A 15,936-nucleotide genomic window follows, 5' to 3' on the forward strand; every position below is an offset into this window, starting at 1 on the left:
TCTGAATTTGAATTCAGGGGGAGCCTGGGAACTGTGCCTTCCGCTTGCGACAAAACAATTCGGATGACTCATTTGTCCTGACCCGGGATCAGGTGCCACAAGCAAACGTGCAACTTTCGCGTCACAGAACTGGCCTGTGCATTTTCTGAGTCATCCTTCTTCCTCTCCTTCCCTCCTCCTCCTCCTCCTTCAGATTGCACTGACTGACTGACTGACAGGCATCTCTCATTCCTACATCCTAATCTACTTGCTGGAGTGAGAACTTGACCTCTGGGAGCAAAGCTGGGAATAAACTGCCTCTTCAAAGCACAGCTTCATCTGGAGGCTGAAGGAAGCTGTTAAACACACCAGTCCGCCCTAACTTTTTTTTTTTGTCGCGGTAGAGATTAGCGCAGCCTAGCTATCTGCAGCAGCAGAAGACAGGCAGCAGTAAGGAGGGCGCGGCTGCATAACTAGAAGGTCACACGGGTTGCCACAGCCACATCACAAAACTGCTCTTGTGGAAAAGGCCAGGGGTCACTGCTTTGCTGCAAGGCCACAGTCCTCCCGCTGATGGCAAAATGTGGGTTTCCTCAGTACACAAACTTCTGCTGTACCTCATCGAGAATACATGTTCAGCTGTGCCAGAAAACCCCCAAGAGTTTGGGGGTTCCCAAGCCCCTCAGAGCTTAGGGCCGCTGCTCCTTGCCTCTTTCAGCAACACAGGTGATGCTCTCAACCCCGCTATTAGACAGACTGAGACAACCACCTCAGGCAGCAGATGCGGGGGGGGGGGGGCGCACCAGCTCCCAGTTCTGCCTCCTGAGCCCCCAAACCATTTCCTTTTATTGTCACATCACCTGTTCTGCCCCACCACAACCCCGGTTTGGCCTACTGCCTCAGGTACAATGGAGGATGCTACCCTCTCCTGTCACCTAAGTAGGCACCATCTTCTCCTTTCCTTTGTACAGCAAAATGTTTTGGGACAGCCCTCACCCCCTCTGTCTTTTTGTCAGACCAGAGGTATTGCTGCTGTGGGAGAGAGTGTGGCTGCCTTGGCCGAAAACTTAATGCACACACACCAAGAATCCTGGGGTCTGCAGTGTACCCCTCATAGAGCTACAGTCCCCAGCACCCTTAGCAAACTATATTCTCCAGGATCCTTTGAAGGGGATAAATGTGTTTTAGAGGTATCACATATACACAGCCTGTATCTAGCCCAGCCAAGCATTTCCTTTACCCTCCCTTAGGGCTATAAACAGCCACTGCCTTCTTCAGATTTCTCCTCTAACCCCTCCCCATTTTTCTTGAGTTTCAGGGCTTCCGGAGCCAACAGTTACATAAGAGCATATGGGAAAGAATAGACTCTTTAGGGATTCGTACTAGACTGCAACAAACAAACAAACAAAATTTATTTGTACCCCATCCGTCTGATGGAGTTGCCCCAGCCACTCTGGGCAGCTTCCAGCAAATACATAAACATAATCAAACATCAAACATTAAAAACTTCCCTATACATGGTTGCCTTCAGGTGTCTTCTAGAGGTTCATGCTAGTCACTTTGACAGAGTTAGAATCAAGGGCGTTAATTTAAGGGTCAGGCAGTTGTCTCGTCCCATGTTGCCCATTTGGATCACCTCTTGAGAATATTTCTAGTCTCCTTTTTGGTCCTTATCAACAAGGGAAAAGGGGCTGCCTTCAAAGGAGTTGCCACCCTAGTTTCGAGAACTCTTATTCCAGTTCCCCTGGGAGTCAGGCTTCTTCCGCCCTTCCTTCATCTCTTAACTCCACTCTTACTTCAACAGCTTTGCAAGCAGGCAGAAAGTACCCGTGGTTGGCACTTGCAAATAAATAGACAGCTGCCTCTTTTACAGATCCTTTAGCTCGTGCGCATGGAAGCTATAACTAACACAGTCGGCTCAAATGCCTAAAAGCCAAAGAACATTTGCATAATGTGCGTTCTTCTGTGGTCTGTATTCTAATGACAGGGAACTCTTCATCTTTCAGCTTGTAGTAAACCTGGACACTGGAAATGCTGTCCGGACTGTACACAAAAGTGCCCATGTCACCTCCAGCAGCAATGCAGACAGGAAGCACGGAATAAAGAAAACCAAATTCCTTTCTGCCTTAGGTGAATAACAGAAACAAAGCAACCTTTATTGAAATATCCACATGGCATGAAAAGGGCTAGTTTCGGTTGTGCTATCAAAACGTATCATCGGCCTACCAATGCAAGCACACTGCCTGAAAAATCAACATCACATGACAAAGCTGTATCCCTGTGACAGCATTGCAGGGCATGAGACAACGGGAATGTGGAAGTATCATACGTAAAAAAGAATGTAAGATTAGCCCTGCTGGATCGGACTAAAGGCCCGTCCAGTCCTGCATCCTCTTCTCATAGTGGCCAAACATCCGTGTGAGGAGCCCGCAAGCAAGACCAAAGAACAGCAGCATTCTGGCCACAAAATCCTCAGACCTACCAGCTCAGAATCAAAACCAGGAGCCAGTAGCAATTTTTAAAAAAATGCCCTGATATATGGACCCTTGTCAGCACTCTGGCGGAAGCATTCTGCATCAGCTGCAATTTCCAAGCAGTTTTCAAATCAACAACAACAACAACAACCCCCCAGCCACTCTGGACAGCTCCCAATAGAATATTAAAAACATGAAAAATACATCAAACATTAAAAACTACCCTAAACAGGGCTGCCTCCAGATGTTTTCTAAAAGTCAGGTAGTTGTTTATTCCTTGACATCATCATCATCATCATCATCTAATAATAATAATAATAATAATAATAATAATAATAATAATAATAATACTTCTCACCCATCTGACTGGGTTGCCCCAGCCACTCTGGGCATCTTCCAGCATATATAAAAACATAATAAAACATTGAACATTAACAAAACTTCCCTACACCTTCAGATACCTTCTAAAGGCTGTATAGTTACTTATCTCGTTGGTTTGGGGGGGGTCAAATAATTCCATACCCTCCAACATTTCTCCAGGGACATCCTAAGGAAAAGCAGGACATTCCGGGATCAAATCAGAAACTGGGATGGCTTCTGTAAATTCTGCACTGTCCTTGGAACATAGAGACACTTAGAGGGTATGCGGTGTGTTGCTAGAGACATCCCTTCAGTTTTGTTGTTTTACAAAGCAAGGCCCAAACTGGATAACTGAAGTGAACAAGATAACAAAAGTGTTTGGAAAGCACGCTACGTTGACAGGTGGAAATAATGGTTTTCAAAAAAAGAAGAACCACCCTTACCAAGGGTCCCTTTTGCTAAGAAAAAGAGCAGGTGTTTAACAGAGCTTTTTTTTTTAAAAAAAAAAAAAACCTTGTATCCTATGATTAAGTCACACTAGTTGTTATTCCCATAACTCCATACCCTCCAACATTTCTCTGGTGGAAATAGGGACGCCCTAAGGAAAAGCGAGACATTCCAGGATGAAATCAGAAACCGAGATGGCTTCTGTAAATCTGGGAGTTTCCCTGGAAAATAGGGACACTTGGGGGGCCTGGGCTTTCCAGCTTTGAGTGTTTGTTTATCTTTCCCCAGGGAAACTCACGTTTTACACCACTGAATTGGAACAAATGGCAGCCAGGTTTTCTATGGTGCCTAGAAAGCTTGGAGCCAAGGTGAGTGTCGATGAGCCCTATCGAAATAATAATAATAATAATAATTTTATTTATACCCCGCCCTTCCCAGCCAAAAAAAACGGGCTCAGGGCGGCTAACACAAATTAAAATCACAGCAAAAAACATAAACACAATCAATTTAAAATAACAGATTAAAATACAAATTTAAAAATTCGATATTAAAACTGCAGTCTCATTTTCAAATAACCCACCAATAAAAGAATGAAGCATAAATATTAAACAGAAACCAACCCCAAGGCCAGGTGGAACAGCTCCGTCTTGCAGGCCCTGTGGAAAGATGCCAAATCCCGCAGGGCCCTGGTCTCTTGTGATAGACTGTTCCACCAAGTCGGGGCCAATACTGAGAAGGCTCTGGCCCTAGTTGAGGCCAACCTAGCACCTTTGTTGCTCGCGACCTCCAAAAGATTATTATTTAAGGACCTTAAGGTCCTACACGGGACATACCAGGAGAGGCGATCCCTTAGGTACGAGGGTCCTAAGCCGCATAGGGCTTTAAAGGTCAAAACCAGCACCTTAAACCTGACCCTGTACTCCACCGGGAGCCAGTGCAGCTGGTAAAGCACTGGATGAATGTGTCTGGATCTCTCTCCTCCAGAACAGGGTGCTGCTGGTTCGCTAACCCAAGCCGTACTCCCAGTCTGTGCTAACATGGAAGGTTGTGTGTTCATCCCAAGCACTGTACATTAGAAATACCAAAGGTAGCAGAACCTTCACCCACTTTCAGCAAGGGTCTCCGCTTCCCTCGGGAACTTGACACAGTGCTTTCCCTCGCTTAATCCTTTCCCCACTGAATTGCTCAACTTAATCAAGAGTAAGCTTTCTAAACATTTCTTTCCCCCTTCACTTTGTCTCGATTACATTTGGCCCGGGGCCAGAAATGGAAGGAAAGCTCAAACCACTTATTTCCTGATTTGGGAAGGCAGCAATTATGACATTTGAGATAGCAGGCCACTCTAGCATCACGCCTCTCTCAGTCTTAAGTGGGCTTCCGCAAGCTGATGTCTCTGTCGCTCCTGTGTGGAACCCTAATCTAGAGATCTCTTCAATCTATAAATTACAGCCTCTCTTGTTCCTACAGTTACATAGACACAGGCAAGCAAGCACTCCCCCTCTACATATTTTTGTCCACCCTAAAATGGACAATAAGTGTGATTCCCTATTCCTTATTGGTCCGCTGCAGCAAAAACAATCACGAGCGTTGCGGCACCCTGAAGATTGATACATTTACTTGGGGCATCAGTTTTCGTGGGTTGGAGCCAAGCTGGACAGTTGTAATTGCCTAAATTCAAGGCCAGATCAAGGTAGTTGGGGGGGTCTCAAAATTGAAGGTCCCTTTCCCTAAATAGGAATGCATAAAATAAAGTGACTTATGTTATCTTAAAAACTATCAAAAAAAAAAAACCCACTGTGGACTACTGTTTCACAAACAACAAAATATTATGCAGAACTTGGTAAACAAAAAGAAAATACTTTGAGCATGTGCATTTTCTCATCTTAAGCTCATTTAACTCTTAATTCTTTTTGCTCACTTTTGGGTCGCTCTCCAACTCTGAGTCTAGCCCACCTCGCATGGCTGTTGTGAAGAAGGAGGCATAAAATGACAGCAAGTGAAGACTTTGTGCTTGTATCAGAGGCATCCAATTGGGTGACCTTTAACCAGAGTGATGTATCTCTGCAGTATAAACAGCCATGCCCCTCCGCCCCCTACAGATTAAAACAGCCCTAAAGCTTCAACCAATCTTAATCTGGCCTGGTTACTGCATGTTTTAGATGCATAAATCCCATTCAGCTGAGTGTACTTCCGGGCCTGTAGTCACTGGGGTTGTGGAAAGCCAAGTGATCTACTTTCAATCTTAAAAAGAAAGTGGTGACTCCCTGCTTGTGGAACACTCCCTCCCCAGGAAGGCTTGCCTGGTTCCTTCATTACATATCTTTAGGTGCCAGGCAAAAACATTCTTCTCCTCCCAGGCCTTTGGCTAATTAAACAACCCATTACCCATTAATCTCTCTCTTTCTCTCTGTGTGTGTGTGTGTAATTGTTTTTGTTTGTTATTATGGTATGTATTTTTGTGTTTTTATATTGTAAACTGCCTTGTAATCTTCGGATGAATGGTGCTGTGGAAATGTAACAAATTAAAAAAAAACAAACAGTGGGATTTTTTTAAATAAAAAAATTACAGGTAAAATAGTAAGGAGAAGCATACAGGCTGAATTCATAAAAGCACCGTATTAGGCTAAGTTTAGGATAAGCACAATAACCACCTTGTGAGTCTACAAGGGGCGTTTTTTGTCCTTTTTTTTACACGGGTGTATCTCAACAATTGTTTTTCTTTTCATGTCTTATTTTACCTTGCACACTTATGATTTTATACTGGGTACAAAAATCATTTTTTAATATTTTTTTAAATAAATACAGGTCATACTTTCCCTAATTTTCCCAGCAAAAGCACTGTTCTGCCCCAACTACAAAGCCAGTGAGAAAACTAACAGGATGTTATAATATATAGTTTATTTTATTAATAATAATTTAACTGTGTTTAAGCTTATCAGAATTTTTTATACAGTATCTGTCTATATTTAAGTAGTGCTCGCTTGGCACCAATATGTACCTGGGAGTAAGACCCATTAAAAACAAAGAGATTTACTTCTGAGTAGACATGTACAACATTGTACTGTACATTTGACTATACCATGAATTTTTCAGTTCCCGCAGAGCAGAAGATATGCCTCAGTCTCTTTGCATTTTGGGGGGGGGGTATTTTCCATTTGCCATTAAGGGGTGTTCTTTAACACATACCCAGCCTAACACTTATTAGGCTGTAGTATTTGCAGAGAATAGCTTCTAGGGTGAACCTGAGCTTAGATTATCCCCCCGCAGGAAAGATGTATTCCAGTTGCTAGAAAGGAAGGAAGGTCAAACAATGGAGGTTCCAAGGACTAGAACATGAGGTAGAAGCAGGAAAGAAAAGTGCATTAAGGGAGAGGGGTATTTAGGACCCCAGGGATTTAGCCTGGCATCTAAGCACTACTCTGACTTCACTCATAGGCTAAAAATACTGAAAAGTGGAAGCAGCGAGAGGCAGGATCATTTCACAGAAGTTGCTTAGATGATTGCCTGCACATTTTGTGTTACAACTTTCTTTCCAGGAGGGCTAGAAACTTCCAAAAGGAAAGGAAATAAAACTCAGCATCTTGCTGGCAGGCAGTGTGGAGAGTCAGTGTGGAGAGTCAGTGTGGTGTAGTGGGAGACTAGGGTTCAAATCCCCCCCCCCGGCCAAGAAACTAACTGAGTGACCTTGGCCTAGTTGCTGCCTCTCGGCCTAACCTACTTCACAGGTTTGCTTCCTTGGAGAAATAGGTGGGATATAAACACAATAAGTAAATAAAATAAAAGCATATGTCACCATAAATGTTTTTAAACCCTCTATATGTCTCAATGAGTTTGATGTGGTTTGAGGTAAATAAACACTGTAGCCTGGCAGCATAAGCCTCTGCAGAGTGGCTGGGGCAACCCAGCCAGATGGACAGGGTATTATTATTATTATTATTATTATTATTATTATTATTATTATTTAGAAGTATTATTTAGAAGTAAGTCCCATTAAGCTCAATGGAGTTTACTTTCGGGCGTTCTCTCTTACCTGGCAACAAGTTGCATTGAATTCTATGGGACTTAGTAGACATACAATTGTGCTATTAATCTCTCAGGTTTCCGTGCAGCCCTTCAAAATTGATTAGAACAATCACAACACAACAGTGTTCCTTTATATTGTGCTTTTTGAATGTTTGAAGCACTTTGTACATTCATTCATTTATCTTTACAACACCCACACAAGTCCAGTGATTTTGTTCTGCATTGCAGAAGGGGAAACCAACGATTGCTGAGCATTGATCACAAATCACACCCCCAGCATCACCACCAGCTCCTATGATAACAGTCCTGCCACCAGCAATTGCTTTGCCCACATCCATTTTTTCTTCTCAGTTTTTTTTTTGTTGTTGTTAAAATTTTCATCTGGACGGTATCATTTCACACATGAATATCAAGCCTAAGCCAAGGGTTTTCACTGTGTTTATAGGCACAGAGTTCTCTCCATATCATTGGTGCACATGAGTGCGCATATCAGTTTATGCCAACAGACACTGAGCATATACCAGCTGGAAACAAACGGAGACCATCTACATTTTCAGGAATCGTTATTGGTACCTGGCAACATGGACTGGCATGTGCGGATCAGCGTTTGATGGAATAGTATAGGCAAAAGTCACCATTGCCTAGTGAAAGGCTATGAATTAGTTGTGGTGCCGGACATAAAAACATATCCTTCCAGAAAGAAAGGAAATTATATCTCTACCTTTTTTCTGAAAGCTCCCCAAAAATCACATCCGTCAGTGTGCAAAGCTTATCACCCCATAAAAAACTTAAGGGCAGAGACACCAGAGAAGCTAATCTGTACGAGATCACATAGATCAATTACATTGCACAACTTAATTCTTTCATTTTGGGCTTGCAAACCATGAGCTAAAGAGACGGGCAAAAAGAGGAGAACATTTCCCCCCGTTTTCCAATTTTGAATGCATGTTTTATTTGTAGGGTGCCCAAAAAAAAAACACACAGCAGCTGTGTCTCTCTCTCTCTCCTTAAAAATAATTCTCACATTCCTAAACGTTCCTCTTACCTGGCGCTGAAAGCCAGATTTTGTTTCTTGTCTTAAATATTGCTTGGGGGTTGGGTATACAAAGTGGATCTTTCCAGAATCACCCTTTTGCTGCCTTTGATTAGAAATTCAGGATGATCCACCTTGGTGTGAGTGCAAGGCTCCATCTAGAAACTGGGAAGGGAGTTTGTGCCTTGGCTCCGGGAACAAAATAGGCTGGCTTTGCCTCCTAACGAGGATTCAGCTGGTCATGAAAGACTTTCCGGGCCAATCGAGTTGTGGTGGTGTTGGTGATGGGAAACCATCCCTGATCTATGACTAATCCAATATGCAAAGCACCTGCGAATCCTGGTCCAAAACTGGAGCTTAGGGGTGGTAAAAGGAAGGGGCAAAGAGAATGGGGATGAGAGGGGCAGAGCAAAGGGGATGGGGGGAAAGAAAAAGGAAATAAAAAAGGGAGGATGAACCCCTCCCTCCCCCTACCTTCGTCACGTTTTCTCTTCTCTCCATTCGACCGAGGAATCCCCAGAATCCCATTAATGGAGTAGGAGCCCACCGGATCATTGGAGGCACTGGAGACGGGAGGGGAGGCCGTACTGGGAACTGGACAAAATGAAAAGGGAGAGAGAGGCCCATGAGGAGAGCAAAAGGTAGAAAGCTACAGGATCACACCCTAGCCTCTCCGGAGGTGGCCCTGCTGCTCACCCCACTAAGGGAGACCCCCACCCCTTCGCCAAAAAATGCCTTTCAGCAGTCAACATAGCTTGCAAATCCTTTGCAAAACACTTATTTCTGTCACACAACCTATCTCAGTATGTTCAAGGCTGGCTAGAATTCTCCTGGTTATGCTGAAAACCCCAACTCTGCAATCGGTTTCGCCTACATCTATTTTGGTTTGCGTTTTACAAGACTGCGTTGTGCGTAGGATTTATTTACTTATTTTCAGAACGGAAATGTGTATACAGTGCTGCAGCGCTAGACGAATGCCTCGCTAGACGAAAAACCCGCTAGACAAATGGCATTCGCTAGCGGAAGGCTGCCCTGCAAGACGAAAAAGTCAATGGGGCTGCCTCGCAAGACGAAAAAAATTTCGGCGCGAAAACCTCTGCGCTGCATTGCCGATTCGCTAGACGAAAAATTCGCTCTACGAAGACACTCGTAGAACGAATTATTTTCGTCTAGCGGGGCACCACTGTAATGCATTTTTAAAAATAATGATAAAAATCAAAGCACTGTACATTATCTATCGCAGATCACTGTCTAACCGTAAAAATAATATTTCTCTCTCTCTCTTTCATTGTCTGCAGAAGCCTAGCAGATTAGAAAAGCTTTCAGGAAATGTATAAAAACTGAAGATGCCTCCTGAATCTCTGTTGGAAGAGCATTCCACAAGACTAGGCATGGTGGGTTGGCGGGTGAGAGAGAGAGAATGAATATTCAGATCCGATAGGGAAGATTAGAATTTTGCAACATGAGGGGGACGCTAAATTTTAAAGCAGTTCAACCTGCAGCTGCAGCTCACACAAGAGAAGATATTATTTACAACCAGTGCTTGAGTTACAGAAGGTACACTTCAGGGTTGGGCAGCCCTCTTAACTTTTGTGGTGGTGCCTTTGGCAACCGTTTCTAACAGATATATATGATTTAGTTAAATTTAGGGACTTGGGGACTTGGTTTGTGGGTTTTGTTAAAGGACTCTCCGGCTTCCTGACACCCCTCCCCATAATTAGAGCACTGTTTACAACCCATTGTCATCCTGCTAGCCTTCTAAACAGCTTATGCTGTTGGGTACTAGAACTGTCAAAAACTAGATGCCAGTCTCACGGTCAATAGAGGGTGGAACTACATGGTAGCTAAACACACATGGGTTGCCAACTCCGCATTTGCAAAATAATAATAATAATAATAATAATAATAATAATAATAATAATAATAATAATAATATATTTATACCCCGCCCATCTGGCTGGGGAAACTCTGGTCGGCTCCCAACAGAATATTAAAAACACGATAGAACATCAAACATTAAAAACTTCTGTAAACAGGGCTGCCTTCAGATGTCTTCTAAAAGTAAGGTAGTTGTTTGTTTCCTTGACATCTGATGGGAGGGCGTTCCACAGGGCGGGTGCCACTACCGAGAAGGCCCTCTGCCTGGTTCCCTACAACCTCACTTCTCACAGTGAGGGAACCGCCAGAAGGCCCTTGGTGCTGGACCTCAGTGTCCAGGCTGAACAGTGGGGGTGGAGCTGCTCCTTCAGGTATACAGGACCGAGGCCGTTTAGGGCTTTAACGGTCAGCACCAACACTTTGAATTGTGCTCAGAAACGTACAGGGAGCCAATGAAGGTCTTTCAGGACCGGTGTTATATGGTCTCAGCAGCCACCCCCAGTCACCAGTCTAGCTGCTGCATTCTGGATTAATTGTAGTTTCTGGGTCACCTTCAAAGGTAGCCCCACGTAGAGCACATTGCAGTAGTCCAAGAGTGTTTAAACAAGCCACAATTTTTTTTTTTGGTCTGAAAATGCCCCAACTGCTGGAAGTTTTCTTCCCAGCACCTGTTCCACTTGTGGGGGATGAGCAGGGGGGGGGGAGAGAAGGCCTCTTTCCTCATGACATGCAGTCCACAGCCTTTTTCAAGTATTCCTTTCGTAAAGGCTGTTGATGTATTGAACCATGTACATGCACTTCTAAAGGCAAACAGCCTCTCTCTGTCCTACAGTCTGTCCCCTTAGGACTCTCCATGACCCAGTCTAGCTACGGGTCTGCCAGCAGAAAAATTCTGCATCCCCAGGAACTTAATCTGAAAGGGCCACTCTCCTCCCCAACAGCCTCACCCCCTGAGACAGCCAAAATTGGTGCTTTCCAAAACTGAATATCAAGGAAGTATAGAATCATAGATTTGGTAGGGACTCTGAGGACCATCTTGTCCAACCTCCTGCAATGGAAACAGAGGAATCGAACCTGCAACCTTGGCATTTTCAGCACCGTGCTCTAACCAAGCGTATAAACAGAACCTAAAGTGAGCAGTGAAGCCATTCTGAAAGGACCCCGGCTGGCCTGGTTTGTTGTTGGTTAGAACTCCTGGTTAAGCAGGAATCCTGGAGCAAACCTTGCAGGGAGAGGTGCAAAAAAAAAGACTAGCGATGAGGCAAAATGGCCGCAAACATCTCTCCTCTAAATATTGGCTTAGTGGGATGTGTGAAGCAGATCCGTGGCTTGCAGTTAGAAAGCTACCTCTTTATCCGGCGTTAAGCTCAGTAAAAGCCAATTCAAAGAAAACGTATCCCGTGCGTCAGCACTGATTGGCAGGTGCCTGTTACTTCATAATCTGCTGTACGCATCACTTTGGGCTGTTAACAGCAATTAAAATGAACCACGAAACGCAATAAAATGCAAAAGCAAAATAAAGCGTAACAGCAGAGACAAGTGCAGCAGATAAAAAAGAGTTGTTGGATCAAAACATCTATTTGCCATTAATGAGCATCGTCCTACATTTGAGGGGATGTCAGAGCTAGAGAACAGTCTTCCTGCATTTGAAGACATCTTCCATTTGCTGGGCTGGGTACCATTTAATGATGGAGAACTATTAGAAGGTAGAGCAGGGTAGCATGAAAGTTGCCCATCGGCAGTTAGTGCCTGGAGAGCAGAGGGAGCAGGCACCCACATCACCTGGTCCCAGTCTCCCTCGCTATTTAAATTATAGCAACCCTTCCAAATTTGCATCAATTAGCATGTGCAAATGTTATGCAAAGTGCCTGTGCTGCCGCCACAAGCTCACCTTGTCCGTCCTCGGAGCAGCTTTGAAACTCTTTTAAATGAGATTTCACTTTACAAAAAATAAGGCACATTAATGCTTAGGGAAGTTTGAGTTTACTGCAGGGCAAATTGTTGGCCCTGTAATGTCAAAGTTAAAATAATTTTTGAATGACTGTTAAAAGAAAAGAAAAGAAACTCTCCTAAGTTCACCAGTTGTATTTCTTAGCCACTGAAATATCTCACCCAAGTCCTTCTGCTTGCTATATTTTTAGCAGTAAATGTACACCATACTTTTGAACATAGTTTTCTGTGAACGCGAGAAGCTGGTAAGTTGCTTGTTTAAAACACACACGTACCAGTGGCGTGTGGTCAGTGGACTATGGGGACTAGGTTAATCCCCTAAATTTTCCCGGTAAATCAGAGTATTAAAGTATTAAAGCCTGTTGCCTCCTTCCCAAAGTCCAGGAAGCTTCTGCCCATCTTGGGGGCGGGGCAGGGATGCACGATGCTCGGATGGGTCCAAGACCCTCCTGCCACTTTCCCAAGGCCTCCCCAGCTTTTGAAAGGAGTACGAGGGCTCCATCATCCTGTCAGAGGCCTGACACCTCCTTCCCAAAGTCCAGGAAGCTTCTGTCTGGCTTAGGGAGGGAGGCATGATGGTCATGCACGGGATGTTGCGATGTCAGCCCCCCCACAATCCCCCTTGCAAGCTGGTGCCTCTGGCCCTAACTTTCCCCCTACGAAAAAAATTCCCCACATACCACTGACACATACCCACTATTTTTCAAGAGTCTATTACACGACAGGTAAATATTAGAATCACAGCATGGCTAACAGTGAAAGGCTTCATGGGAATATCCCCTGCATAGGCTCACTCCTTCCAAACAAGCCTGTACCTTGGTTCTCGAACGTAATCCATTCCAGGAGTCCGTTCGACTCCTGAAACCGTTCAAAAACCAAGGTGTGGCTTCCGATTGGCTGCAGGAGCTTCCTGCACTCAAACAGAAGCTGCGTCAGACGTTCGGATTCCGAAAAACATTCGCAAACCAGAACTTCTGGGTTTGCAGCGTCCGGGAGCCGATTTGTTCGACAACTAAGCCGTTCGCTAACCAAGGTACCACTGTAATTGGTTACTGGAGCTCAGTGTTGCTGACAAGTGTCACCCAGTTAAACAACACATTTCCCATATTCCTGTACAACTAACCAGCAAAATCCCATTTTCCTTCTAGGGTGTGTATCTGCATCCCAACACAAATTAGGAAGGGTGGCCTATCCTGTTTCAGCACCTGAGGTGAAACGGGAATGTGCAGCCATCTCCCCCCATCACTGTGGCCCTCTTCCGCCAGCGACCAAACGTGTCCCCCACACACACCAAACTTGGCGAGAGTTAGGGAACACCTCAAGGCATTGCTGCTCATGTTCTCCACCCCATGGCAGGGAAGATGAGCAGAAACACTGCACACTGTGCCGTGGGGTGGGCAGGGTGCCAGCGCTTGCACTTCTGCCACCTGAGGGAGATACTTCACTCTGCCTCACGGGCAGGCCGGTTCTGCTCAGTAGGCCTGGGCAGGACTTGAATCTGCCATACTGATTACAGGCACTGCGTGTTTAAGTGAAACCACGTATGTTTGAAACACCATTGAAACATTGACATTGGGGTTTGCCCTGTTATTCAAGGTCTGTTTTACTTTAAAAGGGGGAGCCCAAGAGGGAGGGAAGAGTGTGGTTTGAGGAAGAAAGGAAGGGGGAAAGGGGCCCACTGACATTCTCTGCCCAAGGGCCCCCAGAAATCTCCAGCCTGCCCTGCTGGCAATGCTGAAAATTGATGCCGATGGAAGGCAAGTACTGCCATATTAATTGAATCACAGAGTTTGGAGGCATCTCTAAGATTGTTTCACCTGTCCCCTGCTAATGTAGGAAATTCAGTACTACAGCATCCCCGGCAGGTGACCATCAGGCCCATTGTTGAGCAGTTTGTACCATCAGAAAGTTCTTATAATTTGAACCCGTTAATTTGAATCCTACTCTCTGCAGCTCCATTCTACCCTCCAGAGCTCCATCATCTATGAGAGACTATCAAAATATTTTTAGGTGGCTATCGTATTGCCTCTTAGCTGCCCCTTCCAGACTAAACAAAGTCAGTTCCTTCAACCTTTTCCCATGGGATGTTGTCCAGGCTCTTCACAATCTTTGTAGCTCTCCTCCAGGTACATTACATGTCAGAGACCGTGCTGAGGAGGGCTGCACAGATGAGGAATGGTGGGAGCCTCCCCCTCCCCCAGCTCCTGACCAGGATCCCGAAGCTGCCCAGGAACAGTGGAGAAATATAGAATTGGAACAGTGGTTTGTAGAGGGGCACAGTTCTGCAGACAAAGGTTGGGAAGAACTACCACGGTAGGTGGTGAACAGCTAGGAGAAGAAGAACCAGGAGAGAGGGAGAGAGTTAACGGACTCTGGTTCGATGGAAAGTGTCCAGCCGATCAGTCCAAGGTCACGTAGATTAGATAAGGTAGCAGCACAGAAGGCACAGTGGTTGCGAGATCAGGTTGCAAGACGAGGAAGTGACTCGGGGGGAAGTGGGTGGGAACCTTAATTGAGAGCACCTTTACTCCGAGAATGGACTCTTTGTTCTTTCTCTGTGACCGTTTAAATCTCTTTAAATGGTAAGAGACTATTTTTGCTTTGTTTTGCTTATCCACAGCTAAGGGAAGGGAGGAAGCCGCTCCCCCGAAGCCTGATATTACACTTAGTTGATGTCCTCCTTAAACTGCAGTGCCCAGAACTGGACATTCTGCTCCAGTACCAAAGAGTGGTGCCATTGCTTCTCGTGATCTGAACACTGTACTTCAGCTGATGTAGCATGCAATTGCTTGAGTCTTTTTAGCTTCAGCCTCCCCCCCCCAAATTTCCCTTCAACTTTATCCTTTCCTATGCACCTCCTTCTTCTGCACCACTTTTCCCAGGCTCAGTTGCCCTTTTGGGTAGAGTGCCTCAGGCAATAACCACCTTAGCCTATTCCGCCTGCCTTTCCCCTCTGTGACATCAGGGCACCACGGCCAATCACTGCCGGGCGTCTCATCACCATTGCCGCTGCCACCACCACCATAAAATCCCTTGCTGCTGTGGTTTTTAAATTTCCTGCCCCTGGGGAAACCCTCCTTCCTCAGTTTATCTGCCAAGGAATCCCTAGGCTAGCCACAGAATCTCTGCACATTTTAGGGGTTCTGGGACACAGAGTAATCTCGGTCTGCAAGGGGTACCCAAGAAGGGGTGCCGTTCAAGCAGGTATGCAGAGACAACTAAGGTCTTAAGCAGGAATTAGAAAGCCATTCCTGCAGCACTCCCCACATCAAGAGAATGTACTGGAACACATTGCTCAGGAACATCTTAATGCGCAACCAAGAAAATACACAATGTCCTCTAGCTGTGTATTGTGGGACAAGACTGGTGACAGCAGGTTTTGAGCAACTAACCTCCCCTTAGTAAATTTCTGATCAAAGAATTCCTGGTAAGCTTTCTAATAAGCTCCTTTGATTGATAGACTGGCTTTCTGCTTGTTATTCTATCTGTTAATAAATTATAATTAGACAAATTCACAAGTTGCATTGCGGTCACCTGCCACCTTTGCAAAGGCGACCGTTTCCCATACCTTAACCATAGAAAATGTAACAATCTAGTAAGAAAGAAAGTATAGCTTTAAGGCGCTTTTAGCAATCAGTTTGGGGGAAATATGAACTATTCCCTGTTACATCAACAGGACAGTTTAAAACGACTACAAAAAACCATCAGTATCCAAATATATAAATTAGGGTTGCAATAATTAACCAATTCATTTGCTAGACTAATATATATTAAGCGTAAATATTTTTAACA

General features: G+C 44.8%; 1 protein-coding gene across 17 annotated transcripts in view; it reads right to left on the reverse strand.

Moving 5' to 3' along the window:
• The window catches only part of PAX2 (paired box 2), a 130,955-nt gene that overhangs the window by 62,566 nt on the left and 52,453 nt on the right, over positions 1 to 15,936 (reverse strand). For 14 of the 17 annotated variants that reach the window (XM_033148647.1, XM_033148656.1, XM_033148651.1 and 11 more), the window contains one exon: positions 8,791 to 8,910. The exons of the other annotated variants lie outside the window; for them this stretch is intronic. In XM_033148647.1, the coding sequence (XP_033004538.1) occupies positions 8,791 to 8,910 (120 nt within the window). The remainder of the gene's footprint in view (positions 1 to 8,790; positions 8,911 to 15,936) is intronic. 17 annotated transcript variants of the gene reach the window in all.

Source organism: Lacerta agilis, chromosome 5 (assembly GCF_009819535.1).
Source record: "Lacerta agilis isolate rLacAgi1 chromosome 5, rLacAgi1.pri, whole genome shotgun sequence".
In the NCBI taxonomy this organism is placed as follows: domain Eukaryota; kingdom Metazoa; phylum Chordata; class Lepidosauria; order Squamata; family Lacertidae; genus Lacerta; species Lacerta agilis.